At 30.8% G+C, this 24975-nt stretch overlaps 1 protein-coding gene across 1 annotated transcript in view; it reads right to left on the reverse strand.

The window, feature by feature from the left end:
* Window positions 1-24975, reverse strand: part of LOC107456330 (cartilage oligomeric matrix protein) — a gene marked incomplete in the record, with an annotated part of 101468 nt that overhangs the window by 18997 nt on the left and 57496 nt on the right. Inside the window, 9 exon segments of the mRNA XM_043054677.2 lie at window positions 6724-6811; window positions 8194-8242; window positions 8326-8504; window positions 11254-11349; window positions 11495-11580; window positions 13075-13127; window positions 13254-13372; window positions 18284-18458; window positions 19218-19325. Coding sequence (XP_042910611.1) covers window positions 6724-6811; window positions 8194-8242; window positions 8326-8504; window positions 11254-11349; window positions 11495-11580; window positions 13075-13127; window positions 13254-13372; window positions 18284-18458; window positions 19218-19325 — 953 coding nt within the window.

Genomic DNA, 24975 nt, shown 5'->3' on the forward strand with positions numbered 1-24975 from the left:
TATATAAATATCTGAGCACGACATATTACCTTTATCATTCATAGTTATACTTTTTAACGTATGAATAATTATTCGAAATTAACGTTAATTATTAATTCTTCATTATATGGTTACTATAATAAAATATGCTTATAGCTAGACTATACTTGAATTAGTTTTTTACTATACCGAAATATTTAGTTAATGTAGTCGTATATAGTCGTAGTATATGCAGCCGCATTTATGTTTTATGAGTTATGTTTTTAGCCACGAACTTTACGGTCATTTTGGTAAGTAGTATCATTTTCATAAAAGGAAATCATCTCCCTTATCTCTAGCAAAACTAACAGATCAAATGCACAAGAGAGATATATTCACCTCATTTCATACAAATGCATTCCAGTCAATGGCCAAAAGTTAAACATCTTTTTCATTTATAATCGTTAACCATTAATAACAGTGGGACAGACGTGCATTAACATAATTGTGGTTTATGAACTCTGGTATAGATAATCTGCATTGTTAATAATTCAAGAAAAACCATCAACTTAACTAAAACGAGCATATAATATGATTTCATCCTATCTAAAAATGACCTTCTGCGAAATGTGAATGCACTAATTGCAATCTACCATCTTTACTATCTATTTTAATAAAATATGATACAATTTATTTAAAATATAGCACTTCTTTAACTATATATATATATATATATATATATATATATACATTTTTTTTTTCTTCTTCGATCAAATGTTTTTTTAATTTTATTATATTCGATTCAAGCTATAAGCAATATTTTANATAATGTTATTTTTTGTGGATATAGTGAACCAAAAAAGTGAGGAAGTTGGATATAATGAACTTTTTTCTGTCTTCGACTGATTTTTTTCTTTATTTTTTTTTTGTAATAATTTTGAAATTTCTACTTCAAAATAAATAAAATACATATACCAATGTTTAAAACCTTCTACAGAGGGGAATGTAGTGATAAGCATTTTTTCCTGTTTGCTTCTTTTATCTCACTTTCCAATCCATAAACAAACCAAGCAGATGCCTGGCAGATGATCCACCTGTAAGGTGTCAGTGAGATCAATCTGCATTTTCTGTCAGAGGGAATGAGTAATTATTCGTTATTGGTCAAAGTTTTGGACACTAATATGTGTTGATAAGGCCCTCATTTCAACTCCTTTTTGCTCTCAGTTCAGTTAAAAAAAAGTCTGCAAACAAGTGTCTCAAATTTAACTATGGAGACCAGTAAACGCAAAAGGTTCTCCATTTATGATAAAATGGGTATAGTCAGAAAAATTGAAAATGAATGCAATTAAATTGATATTTGAAGGGAATATAAATTATTCAAATCTTGAGTTTGTAACATATGGAAAAATAGACAATTAATAATTTCTGTTCATAAAAAAAAATCTAGAAGGCAGAAAAAAGTTGAAAAAAATCAGATCTCAAGGATGTTGAAGAAGCATTGCTGAAGTATTTCACCATTCGAAGAAGCCGCAATCTTCCACTATCTGGACAAATGACGATAAATGTATTAAGCGATTTCATGAAACTAATATTATGTGCTCGAATGGCAGGTTAGACAGGTTTAAAAAGCGGAATAACAGAAATTCAGGAAAAATTATCTGAGAGTCAGGAAGTGTTTCCATATCTGATGTTGAGGATTGCTCATCAGCTAAAAACTACAAATTATAATTATAAATTTATAATAATTATAAATTTTCTTTGCACGCAAGACGAAGAATAATGAAAAATAACACATTTTTTGCTACTACATAATATTTTTCAGTCATTTATTTGAATAATGTGTAATAAAAGGGAGTAGTTTGGGAACCATTAGTTAAATTACCTACGTAACGGATATAGTGAACTCCCGGTTATAGTGAACAAAAATTTCGATCCTTTGAAGGTTCACTATAGCGGGGTTTGACTATATATATTTTTTTAATATCTATTTTTTGCTTGATAAGTTTTATTTCACATTTTTTTAATATGTTTTAAAATCTATTTTTTTGCTTAATACGTTTTATTTTGCATTTTTTGCTCAATATGTACAATTTTCGCATAGATTTTTTGGGCGCTCCTCACAGTATTGTCTTGATATATTTTGCTTTGCCTACATTAATACAAGGTCAGAAAGCAGTCTTTTTGCCGGTGACGAGATTATATCTTTCCTTATTTCGTTTTCCGGTTTTTTAAATTTTTTAAAAAATGATTTATGTATTAATAGTTTTTCTTCTCTTTAAAAAATTTATATATTTTTTCCAAGTCTTCTTGATATTTTTAACTTTATTTTTTTAGTAAATATATGTATATACACTGTATAATGCTTTTTTATTAACAATTATTATAGTGAAATAAACCACTTAACATCGGATATTGCATGATAATCTTATAAACAGCAATGATAATGTAAAACCATATGAAGTAGTAACTTTTTGAAAATAAGATGGTAGCTAACAAAAGAATTACGATACATATTATAATACCCGTAAATAAAATATCCCTTTTCTTCAAAAAAGTAATTTTCATATTATTAATTTTCATATTATTTATTTTTATATTACTAATTTTCATATTACTGTGTTATTTAAAAGTAAGGGAATTAAAACAAGTAAAAGAAACTATTCCAAAAATAGACCCTGAATAGATTCATCTTTAAACAATTACAGTTCTTACGACTGACTCAAGGTGCTTTAGTATACATTCCTTTTTTCTTTTTTTTTTTCGTCAGATGTGTTTGGTTTTGTTCTTTTAACTTTGAATTTAGTATGTCATTTTACAAAAGATCAAAGTCACTAACTTATAAATCGTAATTCATAAATTTAAAAGTTTAGAATATGTAATGCTAAATGGCACTTAAAAAAATAAAGTTCTTTACAAATACTATTTTTTATTAAATCTAGTTAAAAATTATTCCAAAACATGTCGGTACTGATTCGCTAGATATTATATAAATCAGAATATATTAAATTTTATGAATTTAAAAATTTGGACCAAAAATTAGTTTATGAATAAAACAAAAATGCAGTCTGGCAGTTTTCGGTAATAGTTAACAACAGTTATAAAAGATAAACTGTAATTTAAACATATAACTAGTAGAAATAATTGAGTTTTAAAATTTCTATAGCTACCTATTCAATGAAATAAATTTGTTTATAACTAAAAAAGAATTAGTGCTATAAAGTAGATAGCAATAACCATAAATATATGCACTAATTTAATATTCGATCAATGAAAATTAGGTAGATATAATTTAAAAGATTATTTCGAACATTTTCGAAAACAATAAATTTCCTAATAAAATTAATATGATAATATTAATTAAGAAAAGCGTTAAAACACTTTCATTTTCCAAAAAAATATTAATTGAATATGCATTAATAGCGCAATAAATTTCATTTTACAATGCTTTTTGCCTTAAGTTTAAAAGCACAAAAAATTATTTAGTGAAAATAAATCAAAACAAATTAGCCGAAATGTTAAATTTATAAAAATGGGGGAAATAATAGTTTCATTTTTTATTTCTTTTCAAAAATTGATGTTGTTAAATATTCATGTATTCATTTCCATACTTGACTTAACGTTCTTTTAGGAATAATTTATTAAATAAAAGCGTGAAAAGTTTAAAAATTGCTTCTGTAATGAGCTGTGAATAAATAAATAATCAGTTTTATTCTTTTTATCTTTTCAAGTGTATTCTATCCGAAATTCTAATTAAGGGATTTAAATTACAAATATCGGATTTTAATGATTTATTACGTTAATTAATTACTCTGCATTACGTAAGGCAATAAATTTGATAAATATCATTAATTTTAACGTATTTTACAAAGAATGCTCTTATTTTATGTTTGTCTCAACTTGTTTCAGTTGTAATTTTTCAGGGTTGTGAGCGTGTCTAATACGTCATATAACAATACCAAAAAAGTATGGATACTATAAAATATGTTCAAAATCAAACACGGGTTCAAAATTCTGAAAATGCGCGTTTGAATTCAAACGATGCATTGCATATACCAAACGCAAGCCCCAAACCTCACCCCCAAAGGAAACTGCAAAATTTTTAAAAATTTCTAAACTCAGTATGGGATTGACTGTTCTATGCCGGTTATAAAATAAAATAAAACGAAATCTTTAACAGAGTTACTGTACCGCTTCAAACAAGGTGACCCAGTTTTATGTCCCAGCGATGGCTGATCGATAAGAATTCTGCCCCAATTCGTACCGAACATTATGCTTACGCGAAATAACCTCAGTGAAAGTAGGATCATGGAATAGAATCCTCTTTCCGTCGAGCTAACCATGATAGGATTTTACGGTTTTCTTCTCTGTGTAACGCAGATGTGGGTAAATTTAATCAAAAGGTCCTTCGCAGAGGCTTCTTTGATCCAGAAGTTCCCTTGCCTTCTGGTTTGGGTTCAAAATTACAAGGCTACGAAACATTGATAGCCATAAGCCCAAAAATGGGTCGTCTGTTCAAAGTCTGTAATAAAATAAAATTATGAATAGGAACTACATTTTTCAGTGTAGATTTGGACAAACCAAGAATATGTTAATCAATTCGGCTGACAGATTTTTATATTTCTAATTCGCAGATGGCGCTGTAATCCACAAAATGAATAAGGGGTATAAATCATAAATATCGAGGTATTTATATTAGATCAAAAAATTAAAATAAACATATGTGATATTTTTTTTAACTATCTAATAGCATTAAACTCATCATCCACTAAACTACTTTAGTTTCAGGTGACTTCTAGGGGTAGAGGTTTAGTGTCATGTGAACTAAAATGCAACTGGTTATTACTTGAAAATCCGAATCTGTGTAGTAAAAAATCAAATGTTCTATTTAAGATATAGATGTTTAAATGTTCTATTTCGGATATAGAAGCATCCCAGAGGATATATCAATTTGGTGGGGTATTGAGTTTTATATAAAACTTTAAAATATTTTATACTGGTAATTACAGATATATTTTCTATTAATTTTTTTAATTTCATACGTATTTTTCGAGATAAAAGAATTTTTGGACAACACTTACATTAATCATGTAATATTAGTTTAATGATACGCTAATTATCAGAATATTAATTAAATAATTCATACCCTATTATTGTAATATTAATTTAATAAACTACCATTTATTTTTTAATTATTAATTTAATGGTATTTCACATATTATTAATTCAAATTTAGTAATATGATTTTTGATTGACTGATTTAATTATTGATTATTTTGATAATTATTTTTTTAAAATACAGTATAACCCAGGTTTAACGTTGTCCATTTCGAACGTTATCCCGTTTCCTACGTCATTTTCTGCTGGTCGGTGAAAATTGCCTATACCGATAATGTTAAATTTTCTCCGATTTTACGTTTCTCTTTTTAAAAATGATCCCACTCTATACCTTTTTTTTTAACAAATTAAATCAATTTTTCTCTACAGAGCTCGCACAAACTTTTTCTGAGTTTCCTTTTTTTTAAAAGGATAATTGTTTATTAGCTGTTAGTAGCTTTTTGGACACTTTTCTCATTTTTACAAGAGGGTTTAATAAAGCTACTCGGCCAAAATTCCCGTTGAATAACGGGAACATTGGCTCTGTGGAGGGAGGAATGAGTTATCGACAATGCCAACCTTCATCTATATAACGATACCTCCAGATTGATTCAAGTTATCACGTCTTATATACTAGTGAATGGATGTTTAATTTTCATAGTGGTAGTTACGCCACAATACTGCCCCGCCCCACCAGAATTTTATCAGGGATAGAGTTCGACAAATGGATACCACTAGTTACTGTACTTGTGAAATACAGGGAGAGCTGGATTAAGGTCACCGAATTTTTTGAGTGCTGAACGTGAGAGGTGTATTAACTTCACGGTCGTAGTCGCTCATGTGTTGCATTTAGTAGTCGAGTGTACGTAGGCTGACGTTGTGCATGATCGAGACGAGACTGAGTAGCAACAGCGCAAGGAGGAGGACAATGTCGCAGTCACAAGTAGCAAGTCAACTGTTCAATGTGGACCATCCATCAAAGTAGGCGTTACCAGATCGAAGTGGGCGTTACTGCCATGATAGGCGCGTGTGCCCATCACGTCCGTAAGTCACCAATGTGGGGGGAGGAAGAAGTTATCGACAATGCCAATCTTCATCTATCAAAAGGTACCACCAGATTGATTCAAGTTATCACGTCTTATATACTAGTGAATTGATGTTTAATTTTCATAGTGGTAGTTACGCCACAGCTCTTTTGAGTATTATAGCATGTCAGAAGATTTTCGATGACGCGTTTATAGACTACATGGCACATCCCATTACTTCTTAATTCCTTCAATATCTGATTCAATGCTTGCTTCCGATGATAGCGATAAAAATGATGAAGATGAGCAAAAAATATCGGAGGATATACCTACATCTGGTCAAGAGTTTGAAAGCATAAAAACATCGCGAATGTAAACCATAAAGCAAATTTGCAAACAGTAGTAAATATTGAGAGGGGTATTATTGACACATCTAAAAGGAAAAAACATGTACAGATTGTACATTTTTCTAGTAGTTCCCCTCGTGAATGTAAATTTTTAAAAAGTAAACTTAGGTATTTTTAAATCCCGAATTTACCTTATCCCGCATCTTACGTTTTTCTTAAGGTAGCATGACGTTAAATGTAAAATCGGGGTTCAACTGTATATATCTATGAAATATAGATTTCTGAAATTTCGAACTTACCTGAAAACAAACCCTACGTAGTCGTCGTCAATTTCTGTATCCACAAAGAAAGTACCTTCAAAATCTACTCCACCAAAAGCATGAAATCCTACAAATGAAAGAAAGAAATTTTAGGAAAATGCTGAAATCTAAACTGTTCGTGTTATATTTATGAACCAGAGCACTCTATAAGAGGATGGTGCTTCAAAACGATTCAGATAATTAAGTAAAAATGGAAAAATAAAGTTTGGAAAGTGTGTTACTTTATCACAGTCCTTAATATGCGGTGGTTGTTAAATATGAAGCTGAAAAGTATGCATATAAGGAGTCACAAACTAACATTTAAACGAGGAAGAAACAGAAGTGCAATTGAAATCTGTTAAATCACTAATGGGGATAGCGAGGTAAAAAATCCTCACCAAAATCAGTTTTATAGTAGATAGAAACTTTTTCTGAAATTTCTAAATATTGCCTTTCAATATCTCTTCGTTTTTTCTGACTATCGAAAAGGTTTTATCAGTTGGATACTTGCAAGTGTCGTCATCGGAGATAAATCTTACCATTTATTCATTCAAAGACCAACCAGGTTCGACATACACGCGTGACGTCGTTTACAGGTATACAATTAAATCTGATTTAAATCACATGTGTAAGCATGATAACTTCACTTTTTCTCGAGTTGCAAGTACCCAATTGTATTCGAAATTGGATTAAATTCCTATGATCTAATTTGAATGTTTAATGAAACTGAAAGGAAGTGTAAAACGATAATAAGAATTGAATTTTGTTCTAGATTATTAGTTAAGTATTATTTTAGAAACATATATTTTTTAAATTTTCCACAACATTTGAGGCATCAGTACTGGTGACATTTACCCATATCTTGTCCAAAACTCCCTTACGAGAGACAAATTAAACTTTTATCTAACCTCTTCATTGTTTCGGTCCATATCTATGGACCTCCAATTCTTAGCTTCTAGAAACAAGCTATCAGAAAATTTATAGTGCTCATTTATAGTATACATTCGTAGAGGTGTAAGCTTTCTGGGATTTCCAATTGATGCAAGAGCATATAAGTTATTCGGATAGAATTCTACATCAACAGAAATTATTTTTTAAAACTGACGCTAATTCCACGAGCTTAGAAACGAAAATAATTTTAAATATTATATTATTTAGTTATTCTGAAAATTTTTTTCCCTTTTAACTTAGTAGTTCTTTGAAATGTATAAACTTTACATACAAAATGTCTTCCAATTATTGAATAGCCCTCTATTCATCTGGATATTCAAATCCAATGAAGGAACAAAGAGATGAAAATCCAATGAAGGGACAAAGTATGGATTTGGTTTTTTTTACAGTCGATTAGGAATTTTTTAACAATGGTTTTGGATTTTCTAACAATGGATAAGGATTTTAAACGATGTTAAATAAACGATGTTTTTTACGACTGCACAGTAAATGTAATTAAAAATGTTATAATGTGCTTACCTACAGCTAACCCAGGATCACTATTCATAGTCTGTACAATTTCTGCACCCTAAAGAACAAAATATAGGTAGTTCTTCAAATGAATTAACAAAAGGAGTTTTTATGAAATGATGAGTAAAAATTAATTCTGACCTGGTTATAGATGACCCAGTGTGGGTCTATCTGAGAGTCACCTTCAGGATCCAAAACAACTGTTTGATATGCTCTGAAATCTGTAGCATAGACCATTCTGTTGTCTGGACACACATCTTCGTCATCGTTTTTTCCATCACCATCAAAATCAAACCTACAAGCGTCACCCACTCCCGTTCCTGAATAAAATATTAAAACAAGGTTATACAGTAGAGCTTCCATAATCCGGAGCGATAGAGATCAACCTCGATCTGTATAATGAAAAATCCTGATAGATGGACCACTTTAAAAAACGGCTATGAGAATGTTTTTAACTAACTTTTCTTCCCAGTTTTTCCAGTCTTATAATTGGCAATTATAGTAGTGCCTATTATAGCATATTGCAAATGGCAAACCTACAAGCATCACGTACTCCGTTCGTGAATAAAATATGAAAACAAGGTTGAACAATATAGCTCCGATTATCCGGATAAATAGAGATCAACCTCGATTCAAATAACGAAAAATCCTGATAGATGAACAACTTTTAAAAGCGGCTACGAGAATTTTTTTAACTAACTTTCCTCCGCACTTTTTACAGACTTATAATTGGCAATTGCAGTGGTGCCAATTATAACATATAGCAAATAGAGTGTTTAAAAGGTTTAATTTTTTTAAAAAGTTTGACTAGAAACCTGTTCCCTTATTAGAAATTATTTGTCACCCACCTTGAAACAAGGCGGAAAGAACGCGTGGTTCTTTTGAAAGTCACAGACGGACGAGGCCATTTCTCAACCCCTTTCAAATATTCTGAAAATAAAAAAATAAAATACATTTTCTTGATTTCGTTTTGAAGATGGTTTAAAAAACTAATGTCCTTTGAAGCATCCGGATAATTGGACAATCTTTTAAATCTGTGCTCTTCTGTACATTTTTTCACCTTAGCACCTAACTTCACAAACCATCTCAGAAACTAATTAAGTGAAACACTTTTTTAAATTTGCAGGTTGGCCCGTAACCATTGCCTTTAATGCATTTTTTTTAAATTTCTTGTCAAAAATAAAGCTGAAACTTATTATTTAAGCGTTGAAGAAATGGGGACGTTATTGAACTATGTCGAATCAATAGCGACAAGGTGGGATAAAAAAACACCGGAATTAGTTTAAATCCTCTATGTACCTTAGAGGTATTTCTAATAACCACCCTTAAACTGATGATTGTTTCCGCTAGCAATAAAACAGGCTCCCGCGCTTTGAGTCTCGTTTCCCTAATAGTAATTGTTTAAGTTTTAATAACGTAATTGTGGCTTAAATATTAATTTAATAAGTAGATATTTATCAAAATAATTTAATATTATGTATTAGTTTAGTATATGTACCCTTTTTTACGATTTCATTTTACACAATTATTATGAAGACATATATTAAAGGCGATAATTATGAGACATTCAAAAATTTTCGGGAACGACTTTGTTTCTAAATTTAAAATTCCTGTTTTGTTATAGCAGCTTTTAAATCCCTTCATTTATGTATCTAAAAAATTTCATAAATATTTTTAAAAATATTTTTGGATGTTTTAGAAGCTGTTACAGAGATGTTTTCTGATTACATATAGGGCTTAAAAAACGTTGGAAACGGTCAAGTATGTAATGAAATACAAATCGGATCAACCAAGTGAAAGAAGACGCAGTCAATACCCCCCCCCCCCAANCCCCCCCCCCCCAATGGGGAAGAGGTGGGACAACATTGAAATTTTGAATATGAATTCCAATTCTGTATTGCAGATTCGGATTCTCCAGAAAACAGTAACCCTATTTGGCGCGTAGTTGTATGCATTTTGCTTCAAAACGGTACTGTACCCAAAAATTTAAAATAGAATATAAATTGCTTAAAATGGCTGTTTCTCGTGAACCATTTTTAGAACATAAAAGTAGATATGTTGCAATTTTTTTGTCGAAAAGAATTACCATGTAATTGAAAATGTTTACAGTTCTTTTTTAAAAATTTTCATTTCGAAAAAAAAAAGAAATACTGAAATATTTTTGTTTTATTTTCAATCTAATTGTTTTATTTTCGAGACACCACCATTTTAAACAATTTGTACCCTATTTTAGTTTTCTCGATTACAGCGCCATCTACAAAGCAAAACGTATAAACCTATTATCACATAGGGTTACATTCTTCTGGAGAATCCCAATCTGCAATGTAAAAAAAGAGGAATTCATATTTATGATTTCTCGATCTTCCAACAACTTAGTATCGTATCATTGGATAGATTTAAAATAAATATTGAATGCGTTTGTTTTCGCTTTTTTGATCCGATGTATATTTCATGAGATACTTGACCGTTTTCAACCACCCTGTAAAGATGACCATTTATTTAATTTTTAAATTTTTAACTCTTTCATTTATATACCGTATCAATAAGGTTTTAATAGCATCGTTGCCTAATTTGTTTACCTACAAAATTAGAATTTAAAATATATTACATAATTAAGTCGTTTAATTCACTATATATTATTAAAAATTCTAACATACGTTTAGTTGTGAAGATATATATCAGTGAAATATAATTTAAGTACATTTTTGCGGCTAAAATTGATTATACTGATTTTCCTTTCAATAGATGTTTAAAGATTTAAGAATAATTTATCATAACTTGATTAATATCTCTAATCTAGATAAGTGGGAAGATTTATCCATTAAATACAAAAATCAATTGAAAAGAACAGTTTATGTTCAATTTTTTACGAAAATTACGACAGGATCGACATCTGTTGCACTTAAACAAATAACGAGTAAAATAGGGTCTCCCCGAGAGTTATTACACGGTGATGATGGACAGTGTTTTCTGTCCTCGCGAAAATTCGTTTTTTCACTCTTCAAAATCAGTTTTTAAGGACATAAACTGTTCTTCCCCCTTGATATTCATACAAATTGTAATACTTACGATTTGTATCCTTTTGATCAGGGTTTGGTACCAACGGACAGTTATCATCGCTATCTGGCCAACCATCGTTGTCTTTATCATTATCACAAACATCACCTTAAAAAGTTAAGTGTCTTGTGTTTATTAACACATAGTTAATTATAAAGGTTATAAAACTTTTTATTTCAATACTGTTTTGGAATATTTAAAGTTTTTTGATCCTATAAATAACCGTTGAAACAACGTAATACTAAAAACTAACCTTTTCCATCGCCATCTGTATCAAGTTGGTCACTATTTGGAATGTCTGGACAGTTATCTACATTATTCTGGATACCATCGAAATCACTGATAAATGAAAAACCATGAAATATAATTATTTTTGAATTAGACTTAAACAACAATGCATTTCAATAGGTCATATGGTCTTAAAATTTATTCCAAACTTATACATTGTTATCTAGACAAGTGAGGTATTGTATCGTAATCACTTTTTTACGCTGAATCGAAGGAGACTGAAAAAACTCATCGATATATCGAATAATTTCGAAGTTATAAAGATTCTGTGTAAAATGAGTATAAATATTTTCTTGAACTAATCTGTGAATGAAATCCTTTTAACTGGGAAATTATTAGTCTTACTGATTCATATTCTATCACATTCGATTCAGTGTATGCAAATTCAGAGAACAAAATTATTCACATAAGAGAGTAATATTTAACTATCACTAAGAATTATTTAATCAATGCCATTTATTTGTCCTCTTTTTTATTTGGTTACAATTAGATCGAATTAATTTTTAGTATGATATTTTTCTCGAAACACTCATTTTTGTAATCACTTTTTAACGCACTCAATACAATCATAAATCCGTGTTTAGATCTTATAATTGGAAAGAAAAAATTTCTCTCTTTACATTTAGTAAATTTAGTATTTTAGTTAATATGATATTACATGGAAATCTCGAATCACATATTTTCGTAATCACTTTTCAACGCACTCAATATCATCGTAAATCCGTGCTTCGATCTTATTATTAGAGAGAAAAAATTTCTTTCTATCTTTACATTTTCATTTAGTAAATTTAGTATTTCAGTTAGTATGATATTTCATGGAAATCTCGAATCATGCGTTTTCGTAATCACTTTTCAACGCACTCAATACGATCGTAAATCCGTGTTTCGGTCTTATTATTGGATTAAAAAAAATCTATCGTTAAATTTTGTAAATTTTATTTTTATGGCAGAAAATGACAGTTTTTTTTTTATATCTTCGATGTGCAAGAGGGGGAAAAATTAAAAATAGAAAACTAAGCGCTAAAAAAGAAATTTCAGATTATTTCTTCTTTCAGCAATCATGTGTCTGTATTCATTCTAGACCGAAACCACAACTTTTTTTTAAAAAAGAAACATATTTTCCTCGAATTATTTCCGCATTCAACGATTACGAAGCTAGCTTTTTAGGTTTAAGATCTGAGTATTTTTAGATCTGAGATTCTGAGATCTGATGATTTTTTTTACAGAGTCATTATAGCTATTAAAAAAATATTTGAACAACTTTGAATAGTTCATAGTACCTTACCATGTAGACTCAAAATTAATTCTTTAACTATGTGTAAACATGTATCGGTTTTTCTATAATAAAAACAATTATTTGAAGAAAAATTTTATATTCTGTTGCATGGAAATGTCTGTATTATTTATAGATTCTACACATCATTTCAAATGCAATTATTTGAACCTACAAATAAACATTGGATAATATGCAAACATAGAAATATTGATGAATTCTAAAGGTTTCTGCAGTTTGCTTCATAAAAAACTAGAAGTTATAATACTCACTTATCAAGATTATTATCACATGCGTCACCAACTAAATCTCGATCCAAATCAGTCTGAAAGAAATTAATATCAATTACTTTTAAAAAATCGAATTTATTAAATCGAAACTGAAACTATATTCCATTAATAAACGAAATAAATAAATAGTAGATAAATAAAGTTTCATTAGATGTACTTACTTGACTAGGGTTGGAAACGTAAGGACAGTTGTCACACACGTCACCTAGTCCATCACCATCACTATCTCTCTGATCTGGATTGGTCACACGGGGACAATTGTCCTTAGGATCCGGAAAACCTAGATATTTAATTAAGCTGTATTGTTGCTCCAAAAAACTAGTTGATAAAAGATTTAAAGACATCTGTNAATTCTCACAAAATTATCTTCATCGAAGCCGATGCTTTACATCCGGCGTTCAGTACTATTTCATATTGTTTTACAACACATGGTTTTAGCCCTCTGGTGGGAAAGTCTTTAAAACAAAACTAACAACAGTCACTTTTCTCAACAACTGAAATTTAGAATAGTGTGATTGAGAAAAATATGTGAACTGTTTGCAATTTCGAATTAATATTGAAATGCATAGATTTAGAATTTTCTACAGTGAAAAGTTTTCGGAATTTCCATGTTCAAAAAAGTATACGAAAGCTAGACGTTAAGAGCTTATCCAATGAGCGAGAAAAGCTAGCATCGGATTGCGAAGCAATCAGAAATGAACTGCGAAAGCAGTTCCGGGGGTTGGTGAGCGCCAGCGAGCAGGTTGCGAAGCCTCCTAGTTAGTTAATAAAAGATTTAAAGACATCTGTAACGTCCGTATTCACCAACACAGATTACCTCCGGGTAATCTATGAGTAAGAGTAAAATCACGAGTTTAGTGCGAAACGTTATTCTCCAGCCGAAATTTCGCCAAACTCGCAGATTTCATCAACAGTTGTGACTCTCCGGGTAACCCTCCGTTTCTGCCGTGTTATCGGAGGGTAACCTATTGACGAGGAGCTTGTAAACAAAAAAGATGGAGGATTCTATCGCTGCGTTTGAGCTTGAAGATCTTGAATTTCTTGAAACTGTTGAAAGAAGGGAAAGATATGTCCCAACTATCAGAAATAATGACCAAAGAAGAGTTAGATGAAATAGACTTTTTTGAAAGATATCGTTTCTTAAAACCTCTCCACTTAAATTAGCGATACTCACGCTAATTTGTTTATGCACGATGCACGTTTTTATATTATATACAAAGTCACATGGTTTTACATTGCCCAATTAAAGGCCTCGTTATATTTCCTGCAAGAGTTAAACTCGAGTTGTGAAATCCTCTGTTGAAAACGGTTGGAGAATAAAAAGCGACTGTTAATCCGAGAGTAACTCTGAACCGTGGATATTCCGATCCCCGAGTTACTCTTGAATTTAACTCGGCTTGGTGAATAAAGGGTTAATTGATATCCCAAGAAGTATACATGAAATTCCATCGAAAATGATTACATGAAAATGATTAAATGGATGTCCTCACATTCCAATTATGAATTTTATTTTATTTTATAACTGTCGCTGCACAGCCGACCCAATTTTTGGCTTACTACTACTAATGTTCAACTCCGTAGCTATGAAATTTTGAACCAATCCAGAAGACAAGGAAACTCCTGGATCAGTACACCCAGAGGTAAGATTGGTTATGGGAACATGGAGGACTTTGTTACTCGACAGATTTAACGTGCACCAGACACTATTTACTACACGGGGAGCTTTCGGCCAACGAGGATCGAAACCACGCTCTCTTGGACATAGGCCCAGTGCCCTACCAACCAGGCTATCCCGGCCCTACAGTTGGGAATTATGCACGAGCACTGCATTATTTCTCAGCTTGCAGTTCTTCGTACACAATAAAGTTTAATAGCTATTCCTAGGAGGCAAAACATCCGCCGATTCAACTTAAAGCCCTCAAATTTTTGTTACTGTGCTACTTAATGGTTTGACAAAGTTGAAACACAATACTGAATGTACTATTGCGTCCATGACTCCGTAATTGTTATCGAAAGTATTAACTAATTAACCAATTATTATTAATCAATATTATTAGCATTTACCAGCTTTTTTTCTTTTTTGTATGGGAATAATGTGCTTGCTTGTGGTGAAAATTTGTAACTGAAATTGGGTTACTTAACTTTCAATTTGATGCATGATTTGTCGCATAAAATCTGAAGTATTATAATATACCAATGAAAATGGTGGATTTTTAACGGTACTTTGTTTCAGACCACAGATATTTTATTAGTAATAAAAGAGCTAATTGCTAATTTATGAAATAGTGCGAGTATACGCATTTTAAATTGGTCTCACATTAGAAGTCCAAAGTAGAACTCAAATCAACTTAATAAAATATGTAGCGTTTAATGCAACCAAAAAACAAAAAAAAAAAACCTTCCCTGCAACAGCCTATTAAGAGTCAAGGGGTCGTGACGGTAATAGTTTCGTGTCCAATGGCATGAAGTGATCAGTATTGCACACTGGCCGACTTTCCTGCCCGTACAAGATGGTATTCATTGGTCTGAAGCTTGTAGTTTTCAAGCCGCCGGTTATCAAACCTAGGACCTTCAAAATGATAATTAAGTGTATTTGCCACTGAGCCGTCACGACTCAAAGTTTTGTCCACAGCAGGAAACTAAAAATACATTTTTTCTCCTCGTAATCTGATAAAGCACTGCCATAAACTATGTCTGACTAAAAAAAACGAAAGAAGAATGTACACCAAGAAACTTAAAAATTATCGGTTTTCAATGCTACTTGATTTGTTGAAGGTTAATAAATTAGGGGATTTATTATTCTCTGATCTAAATAGTGCTGAAGACACTTATTAAGCTCGATTTGATGACGTTACTATGTCTGGTTGCTGAATATTGATTATAAATTCTATGATTGTAAAAAATTAGCCAGAAGTCAGCTTTGCTCTTTTAAAGCAGAGATGTTATTTCAGTTTTCAGTTCACTAATGAAATTAAGGAGCTAAAAACTAATGCCACTGTTTTAAAAGGATGAAGTTATATTAAAACTGATTTTTAATTTTCCTTTTTTCTACCCCAAATACAGCGTAGGAATAAATGCAATATAAAACATATTTTCTCGCATATAGTTTAAGATTCAATAGTAATTAAATTTCGAAATTATAAGAATTTGCAAAATGATTTCAAAAAGAAGTAAAAAAAGTGTAAATTATGATTTTTAAGGGAAACTTGTTCATTAGGAAGTTGTGTTCTGTTTGTTAATATTATAAAATTTATCATCAATCACATTATATATCAAGTTTTTAAAGGTATTAAAGAATATTGGATTTTTTTCTATAGAATGTATTAATCAAATTATATTTAGCAGAAAACTTAATGTGCAACTAACTCAAGTAGATTTTAAGAGGATTAAATTAACTAGTCCATAAAAATTAACGAGTAAATAAATCTAGATAAAGAAAAGTACGTGCATTATTTTTATTAATAAAGCAATGGAAAATGAAAAAGAGTAAATTTGATTGAATATACATATTTATTATATTTTTATGCCTAACATTTATGCTGTACCAATTTAAGGAAATAATTTCAGAACGCATGTTGTCAGATTCATTTGAATTAATTGCACATAATTAAAAAAATATCATTTAAATTAATTTAAATTTGAGGCAGTTTTTCATTGTTTCATTTCGTTTCTTAAGGGCGTAATATCATTTAAATTTGAGGCAAATTTTATTGTATCATTTTGCTTTTTAAGGGTCTCATATTATTATGTGAGGCAGTTGCTTTTTCATTGTTTCATTTTGCTTTTTACGGGCGTAATGTCATTTAAATTTGAGACAGTTTTGTTGATTTTAGCACTTGTGCTATGAGGCTTTATGTTCAAATCAGTTTTTTTTTAAATTTCAAATGTAATAATTTAAGTGTATATCATTATAAGTCAACTATGGGAGCTTAAGAATATATTCCGACTGAAAAGATATCTAAAAAAATGTGATCGCCAAAAGTAGATCACAGGTTACCCATTGGCACAATGATTGTTGTCTAATTTTTTCATTTTCTCCCGTCTACGTTCTTTGGCTTTAGCTTTTTCAGCCTCGGTAAGTTTAGGCCTTGGCTTCACTTTTTTTCCTGCTTCAACTCTAACCTTTGGGACCGTGTCAATCAGTTTGGAAACCTCGTTTTGTGTCTGATATTCACCTGAATTAGTATTGAAAACGATCCAGTTTAAACTGTAGGTTAGAATTTCTGATTCTTAATTAAAACAATAAAAACAAATATATTACTAAAATGATGAAATTCTCTTTTATTCACAGCTCAAGAAGCTTCATGGGATCTCTCTGGTCCCATATCTCATAAATAAACTCAGCAACTTAATGCATAACAAAATTAAAAGTGAAAAAAAGAATTCTAAAAAATTATCAAACAGCAGCGGTTGCCATAGCAACCCATGAGCACTGCTTACTATTACTCTTGAACACAGTTGAAAAGTGTGATGACGCCATCAAACTCAAAACAAGAACCATTTTGCCAATGGGTAAAAATATCCACAACCAATATTGAAGCTACGAAAACCTTTTAAGCTGATGTTAAATAAAGAAAAGTGAAGTGAAATATTACTTTAGTGTCTAAATTTATTAAATATTTCTATTTGGAGGTTTTTTAATAAGTCTAGACTCATTGACAAGCTCATTGGAATCTTTTCAATAACATTTGCAGTGTATGAGACTTTACAATTGATCTATATGCTGTTAGCTTATTGTAAAATCCGGAGCGTTGCAAATAACGCTAGCTGTATTGCACGACGTCAGGGTAGTTGGAAAAGTTGTAGTATTTTCTAATCAGTCTTTTGTTTTAGACTAACTAGAATCAGCCTATCTGTATTTAAGCTAATTAGGAAATGTATTATGAATTTCTCAATTAGACTGAACTTGCTTTGGTTTACAGTCTTTCATTATTTACACGTTTAATAAAGATATTCACAATAAGCCTTCAAGATTCTGAGCTTATTGCAAACTACCTGATCAAGCTAATTGAGTAAGCAATGATGTATTTTGTAATTTACATAGAGGTATGAACGACTCTTTGTAATAAGCATAAGGAATTTCAAGTTGATTAGAGAATTTTAAAATTAGCTTGGTTGACTAATTGGAATGACAGCGGCTGTTTGCAAAGAGCCGAATTATTCAGTTATCCCTCAGGATATATAAATTTACCATCTTGATCAGAATCTGGATCGCATGCATCTCCAATACCGTCGCCATCAGAATCCGTTTGATCCGGATTTGGAATCTTTGGACAGTTGTCGCAAGCATCCCCTCTCCTGTCTGGTCCGTCCACGTCTGTATCTTCCTGCTTTGGGTTGTGGGTTAATGGACAATTATCCAATGACTGAAAAAAAAATCATTTATTATAATTCTCTTTAGAAATGCTATACTCTTAATAATAAGAAAATGTTTCTCAAGTTCACGTGGTTTCCTCACTCTCCCCATTCTTCCAATCTCCGTTACCATGGTTTCGACTAATTTCACTTTTTCCCATCAGCAGTATGTTTCAGAAAGGACATCGCATAACATTTAGACTCCTATTTTACAATGGGAAGGGATATGTCAACCTTTAGACGCCTATTCCATTTAAAATGGGAAGGGATATCTCGAAACTTTTAGAAGCCTATTCTTTTTACAATGGCAAGGGATATCCCGCAACCTATAGACGCCTATTTCATTTACAATGAGAATAAAGTGTACTGCACCGTACTAAAGTTAAAACAGATATTTCCTTTGATGTTCGTTTATGCAGTTTTGCGCAAAAGAAAAACTCAAATATTACTCAAAAATTATTTACTTGAATTTTTAAAATATTACTTAATTAATTTTTTGAGTAATGAATTATGTAAAAATATTTATTTGCACATGGTTGGATATAATGTGGTTAGAAGAAACTTTTCGAACCACGAGTTCAAAATAGAACTCCTGTTGATAAAATTGAAATTGTTTTAATGCATCCATTCATCCATTTTGCGCACAAATCGAATGACAAAACTACGATTCATGAATAAGAATCTTAAAAGACAGTTTTAGGTTGCATTTGGTTATACATTACCTTACATGTGAAATGTATAGTAATACGTTTCTAAAATAGATCTCTTACCGGGTTATTGGGCACACCATCGTTGTCAGCGTCGTCATCACATGCATCTCCCAATCCGTCGCTGTCAGCGTCCTCCTGTCCACTGTTGGGAGTCATCGGGCAGTTGTCCTAAATTATGAATACTTCAGTTTTAAAGACTAAACAGTGAATGGTGTGAAATTTCATGATGTTATGCAACACAGTACCTTCATGTTAACTTTATTGAAATCATCAATTTATTACTTATTACTATCATCCTTTATTTAATAATTGCAAATTATAATACATAATGGGATAAAAAATTAAACATTTCATAATTAATTCCAGAATTATTAACCGTTATAGGGGAAAATATCATGCGGGCCGATGTACAGGCCGCAGGACTGCAACTTACAACGTTTAAATTCGGCATGATGGAAGAACCATATTTATTTATGAACTTAACACATAGTTTTTTTTTTTCATAATTCCAATCTCTTCGAAAGTTAATACAATTTTTGGTGATTTTTTTTCAGTTTTTTGTTTGTTTTACGGAACATTTTGCGTTTCTACACTATGGAGGCGGTGATCATCATTCCAAATATTTAGTGGTAGTTCAGGTATCATCATTGACTCTTGGCCGTTACAGATTCATCTTAATTTGGATGCAATGCAATGATAATTATCTCAGAGAAATGAATAAAATTGCTTAAGAAAAATTGATTTATTAAGTATAGAACATGGCCATAATTCAAAATATGAAGAAAAAACTCTTAAAGGGATCAAGAAAAATCATTCTCTTCATATCGAGAATTCCTGTTAAGATTGATATTCAACAGTTGGGACAGGGAGGCCCAACCCAGTCTCCAAAAAATGGAAAGTGAATGAATTGTTCCCAACTGACAGTTAGGAGCATAGGAAGAGATCCATAGTTGGCGATTTATTGAAATAGAACGTAGCCAAAAATAAAGCCAACCCCCTTAATCAATATTACATTTAAAAATACCTTGGCGATCACGAATCGCCAAAAAAACTGAGAGAATTAGTATGTAACTGAAACATATATGTGGTAAGAAATGAGGAATAAAGAGTTATAAATAGATTTTTGTTTTCGATTAGTCGCGACAGTGAATTAATGAGTCTTACATTAGTATTGTAATAAAAAGTTAGCCGTTGCATTGATAGATAAGAAAAGAATGACATATTTTATATTCGCTTTTTATAAATTTCAATAAAAACTAAATAATTGATTTTATTTAATTAAAATTCGGTTAAGAATGACTAAAAAAATACGTGTAAGAAATTAAAAAAAAAATTAAAAGTTAGGAAATATGTAATGCCTATTGTGGCATCACATGCACAAAAAATCTATCACATTTATAAACTTTAAATTTCAAAGGTAGAAAATGTTTTTGGGAATACGGAATGACAAAAAAAATTTCGACAGCTAGTCTGCGAATTATTTACTGCCAAAAGCGTGGGGGAAAAAATACCATGTTTTGTCGATCTCTAGCCTGTTGAAACACAACTACAGAATTGAAATTGAACTTGCTGAAAGAGCCCTTTTTATGTATAAACCAAACGCAAATTTTGTTAAAAAAAATTATTAATTCGCTCGAAATTATCACGAATTTTTCATTATTTTTTCAACTTTTTAGCTTTAAAATTGATTATTTATCCATTGTTGCAGAAAATTTATTTTCTCTCACGAGATCTTTATTACTTTATTGTATATGCTCGCTTTCGAGTTTATTTCAATCAAAAATTGTTGAAAAAATGAGATGAGAGAGGTTGCATGTTGTCGGATACGATCTTAAAATTTATATTAAAATTTTTAGACATAAAAATACTTAATAAAGAGAAATCAAAAACGTTGCCTATTTGAGCTATTAAATCTCGTCAATGAATATAATAACATCTTACTTATTTATACTTATTGAGGCATACAATCTGCGTTTCTTAGGTTAAAAGTTTTCTCAAGTACAGATAATTATTTTAAAAATCTCGAAATTTTTAAAATTTCTTTCGTCTATTTCGTAACAATTAACCTATTAAAAAATAACCTACAATACTTGTATATTCTAATGGTAAAATGATGTGTTTAATGGAAAATATTGACGTTTAACAAAAATAAAAAAAAGCAATTATAGGGGTAGGTAAATGAGGCGAGGCGGAGCCTCCTAGTCTCTTATGTTTTTCTAATCTAGAATTTTGAAAAAATCATTACGAAAACCAACATAATAAGCAAGATTACAAATTATACTAAAACGAAATTTTTTTTAAATAAGTGAACCGTTGTTTCTGATTTTCTAAATTCATTTTTAAAGTAATAAGAAATTGTAATAATAAAAAACTTTCTGAGCAAAACTGAGCAGTAGAAAAACTTTAATTTTAACGGAGCTGCGCCATCAGTAAAATATGAAACTTACTAAAATATTAAAATAATTTTTCAAATTGGAAAAAGTAAATTGAAATAGTTAACTATTACTATAATATTTATTCAATCACCAAATACTCAAGTTCAAAGGAATTTTAATATAGCTTCGACAAATAAATAGCGTTTGTTAGCATTTTGAGCGATATTTTAATCCAAATTTATTGAATTAAAATATTTATTTTGAATATTGTCATGTTAACTTAAAGTACTAGTATATTCACCAACTAAGTTTGCATTACTTTAAAAATTTAAAGTTTAATATTTTAGGAGAATCTTTTTTTTTTGAGATCGTAAAGAATTCTATAAAACAAATTAGCATATATATAAAGGCATTTTTAACTAAATTACTTCAACAGTTTTCAAGAGGTAGAATCCAGTAAAAGGTGCCATCAACAAACTTCCCGCTTGCTTTCTTTTCAAAAACTAATTCATATAATCTCAGAAAATTTTATTTCGTTATTATTAAACTATATCGATACCTTCTTCTCTCCTTCTACCAGCACTATAGCCAATTTCCAGGTATGACAGTATCTTAACTCTTTCAAGACTTATTTCTAAAACCTTTTCTTTCGAGAAAAATTTTTTTACCATTGATAATATTAAAAATAAGTTTCTTTAAAATCTGGATTCACTTCTCGCAATTAAATCCTGGGACAATGATCTAACATTAGTTTTTTTAGTGGGGCACATGCTTTGCCACCAGTATACAACGGTAACAGATTATGTGTTTGAACAATTTACTGTATAAGAATTTTTTTTAGAAAATACTCCAAATGAATTTCTCTCAGTTTAAAATGTAATAAAATCAAATTTTAAATGTATCTAAAACTTGACAAATTTGTAGTTTGAAATTACTTATTCAAAACCATAACTCGTTTTTTTTTATTGCTTCAAAGTTTTGAGGAAAAATCCATAGAAGTGCAAAAGTTTGTTAAGCGCAAAAAACATCAAGAAAGCGAAAATAAAGAATCCAAGATTACGAGTGTAAAGGCCTTTTTGAGCTCTTAAATCTATTGTCTATCGTACGCCAGCCCCTTTTCCCACAATTTGTCCATTTAGTAGGGGATCTGCCTCTCCTCTTTTTTTTTAGCTCACGTATGGTCATTTTTTTAAAATGGATTCTCGTGCCATGTCCTATAGATGCGATCAAACCATCTCCTCTGCTTGATTTTAAAAATAAACTTCACTCTATTTGAATCTCAGAATCAGTGACAGTGTAGTTTCGCTACCACTACAACTATTCAATTCCCATTCACTAATATATAAGACGTGTTAACTCGATTCGATCTTGAGGGACCCTTTGATAGATAACAATTGACATTGTCGGTTGCCTTCACAAACATTTCGGATGTAATCTGAACACGCCTACCTCGACTGGAACGACCACTTAGATTTGAACACACCTAATTTGATGGATGGTCAACAGTGAACAGTTGTCTTGTTATTTGTGACTGCGACGTTGTCCTCCTCACGCTGTTGCTTCGCAGTTTCGATCACACGCAACGGAGGCCTGTTACACTCGACTGCTAATAGCAACACCGAAAAGACCCCGCCCACGAACATGATCTTAATACAGCTCTAACAATCAGCACTCAAAGTCTGTTGATCTTAATACAGCTCTCTTAGCCTCTCGCAAAATGACAATGAATCAACTAGTGGTATCCATTCCTCGAAATCTATCACAGTTAAAAGTCTGGCAGATGAGTAATGTAGCGTCGCTACAACAATGCAATTTCCATTCACTAGTATATAATGCATGTAAACCCAATTCTATGTTGAGGTATCTTTTGATAGATGACGGTTGACATTGTCGTTAGCCTTTACCCACAGTATGATTCAAAGTTGTCTCGTATCATCCATACATTACTTTTTGTTTTAGCTCTGAAAATTCTTCCTCAGATCCGTATAAGTAATCCATTTTCCTTTCAACTTTGCATTATCCAACACTCGCTTTCATTAGGTCTTAATGGTTTTATTAAGGTCTGATATGGTTTTAATTTTTTCTCCTACTTGAGTAGTTCGGTTTAAAGTGCTCTCAATCCAAAGTAATATCTATTAGATAGCAGTGTATTTCTCGTAGTCGTGTATTAGTATTTCGTATCATCAATTGTTTACAATTGTTTCCAAGTGTAACATTGGTAACTTGAAACGTAATATGTTCTATCCTAATAAGATATTAAACTAACTTTGTTTGTAATTGAGCCGTGGAATAGTATAATCAATGATTTGCACCATAATAGAGATATTTTGCTTAGCGTTTACAGGTTCGGGATGCTAATAGAAGGTTTCTGAAGATTCACAATGTAATGCAAAATCTCTCTATTCTGATTCAACTCGACACCGTATTACATTTTCTGAAAATCTGAACAATGTTATGGTGTTAATGTTTCAAAAAATATTTTTATATTCAAATATTTTTTATATTCAGTTCTTTAAAAATGACTCCAATGTGAGCACTTGGAAATGTGACATCGATAGTGTGTGAAATATTTCTCTTTTGGAATATTATATTTCATTTTCAAATATAATCTTTTTAATATTTTCAGCACAGAAACAGTTGACTGAGAAATCTCAAAAATAAACATTGAAATTCTCGCTGCCGTTTACTATCTACTAGAAACGGCTACAGGACTAATCTATATTTTTCGTTTATAGAATAGACTTATTAAGGCTACACCATTTCCCCACTCACCACACTTCCTCCTTTTCCATTACCATGGTTTCGACAAATCTTGCTTTCTGTTATTCAACTTCCTAAATAAACTGACTACAGTGGGAGAAAACCTAGATGTACAGAAACCAAGGTGACATAAAGGAAAATTCAGAAAGAGGAGAAATCACGTAGTTTTGAGACGCCTACCCTATTTGTGTATAATAACTCATGAAAGTATTATGCGACATCGACAAGATTTATCAATTACTTTCACCCTTTCTAAGCATATTAATTTTTCGGATATTATTTGTAACAGGAAAACTAAACTCAGAGAACAATTACTAAATTTACATCCATTTTCCTTTAAGCATAAAGATCATTATATTTAACTATTAATGCTACAAGTTTTGAACACATTCTAAACCATTTCTTTCGATGCAAAGTAAACACTACTTAAATGATTAGAGAAACGGCTCATTCAGTTGTGCATGTTTTCGTTCGTAAACTTGTATTTTAGTATGGAAAATGGGAAATCGAATGGTTCTTTTCTATTCATTAACAGCGACGCAAAGTTTTAATACTCGTAAAGAACAAATAAAATTCTTAAACTTGTTAACATATATTTACGCAATTTAACTGTTAGCTTAAGTAATTTTTGTTAAGTATAGATTATCACTTCCTATTAATATCGTAATCTAGAAATTTTCTTT

Source organism: Parasteatoda tepidariorum, chromosome 7, assembly GCF_043381705.1.
Source record: "Parasteatoda tepidariorum isolate YZ-2023 chromosome 7, CAS_Ptep_4.0, whole genome shotgun sequence".
NCBI classification, from domain to species: domain Eukaryota; kingdom Metazoa; phylum Arthropoda; class Arachnida; order Araneae; family Theridiidae; genus Parasteatoda; species Parasteatoda tepidariorum.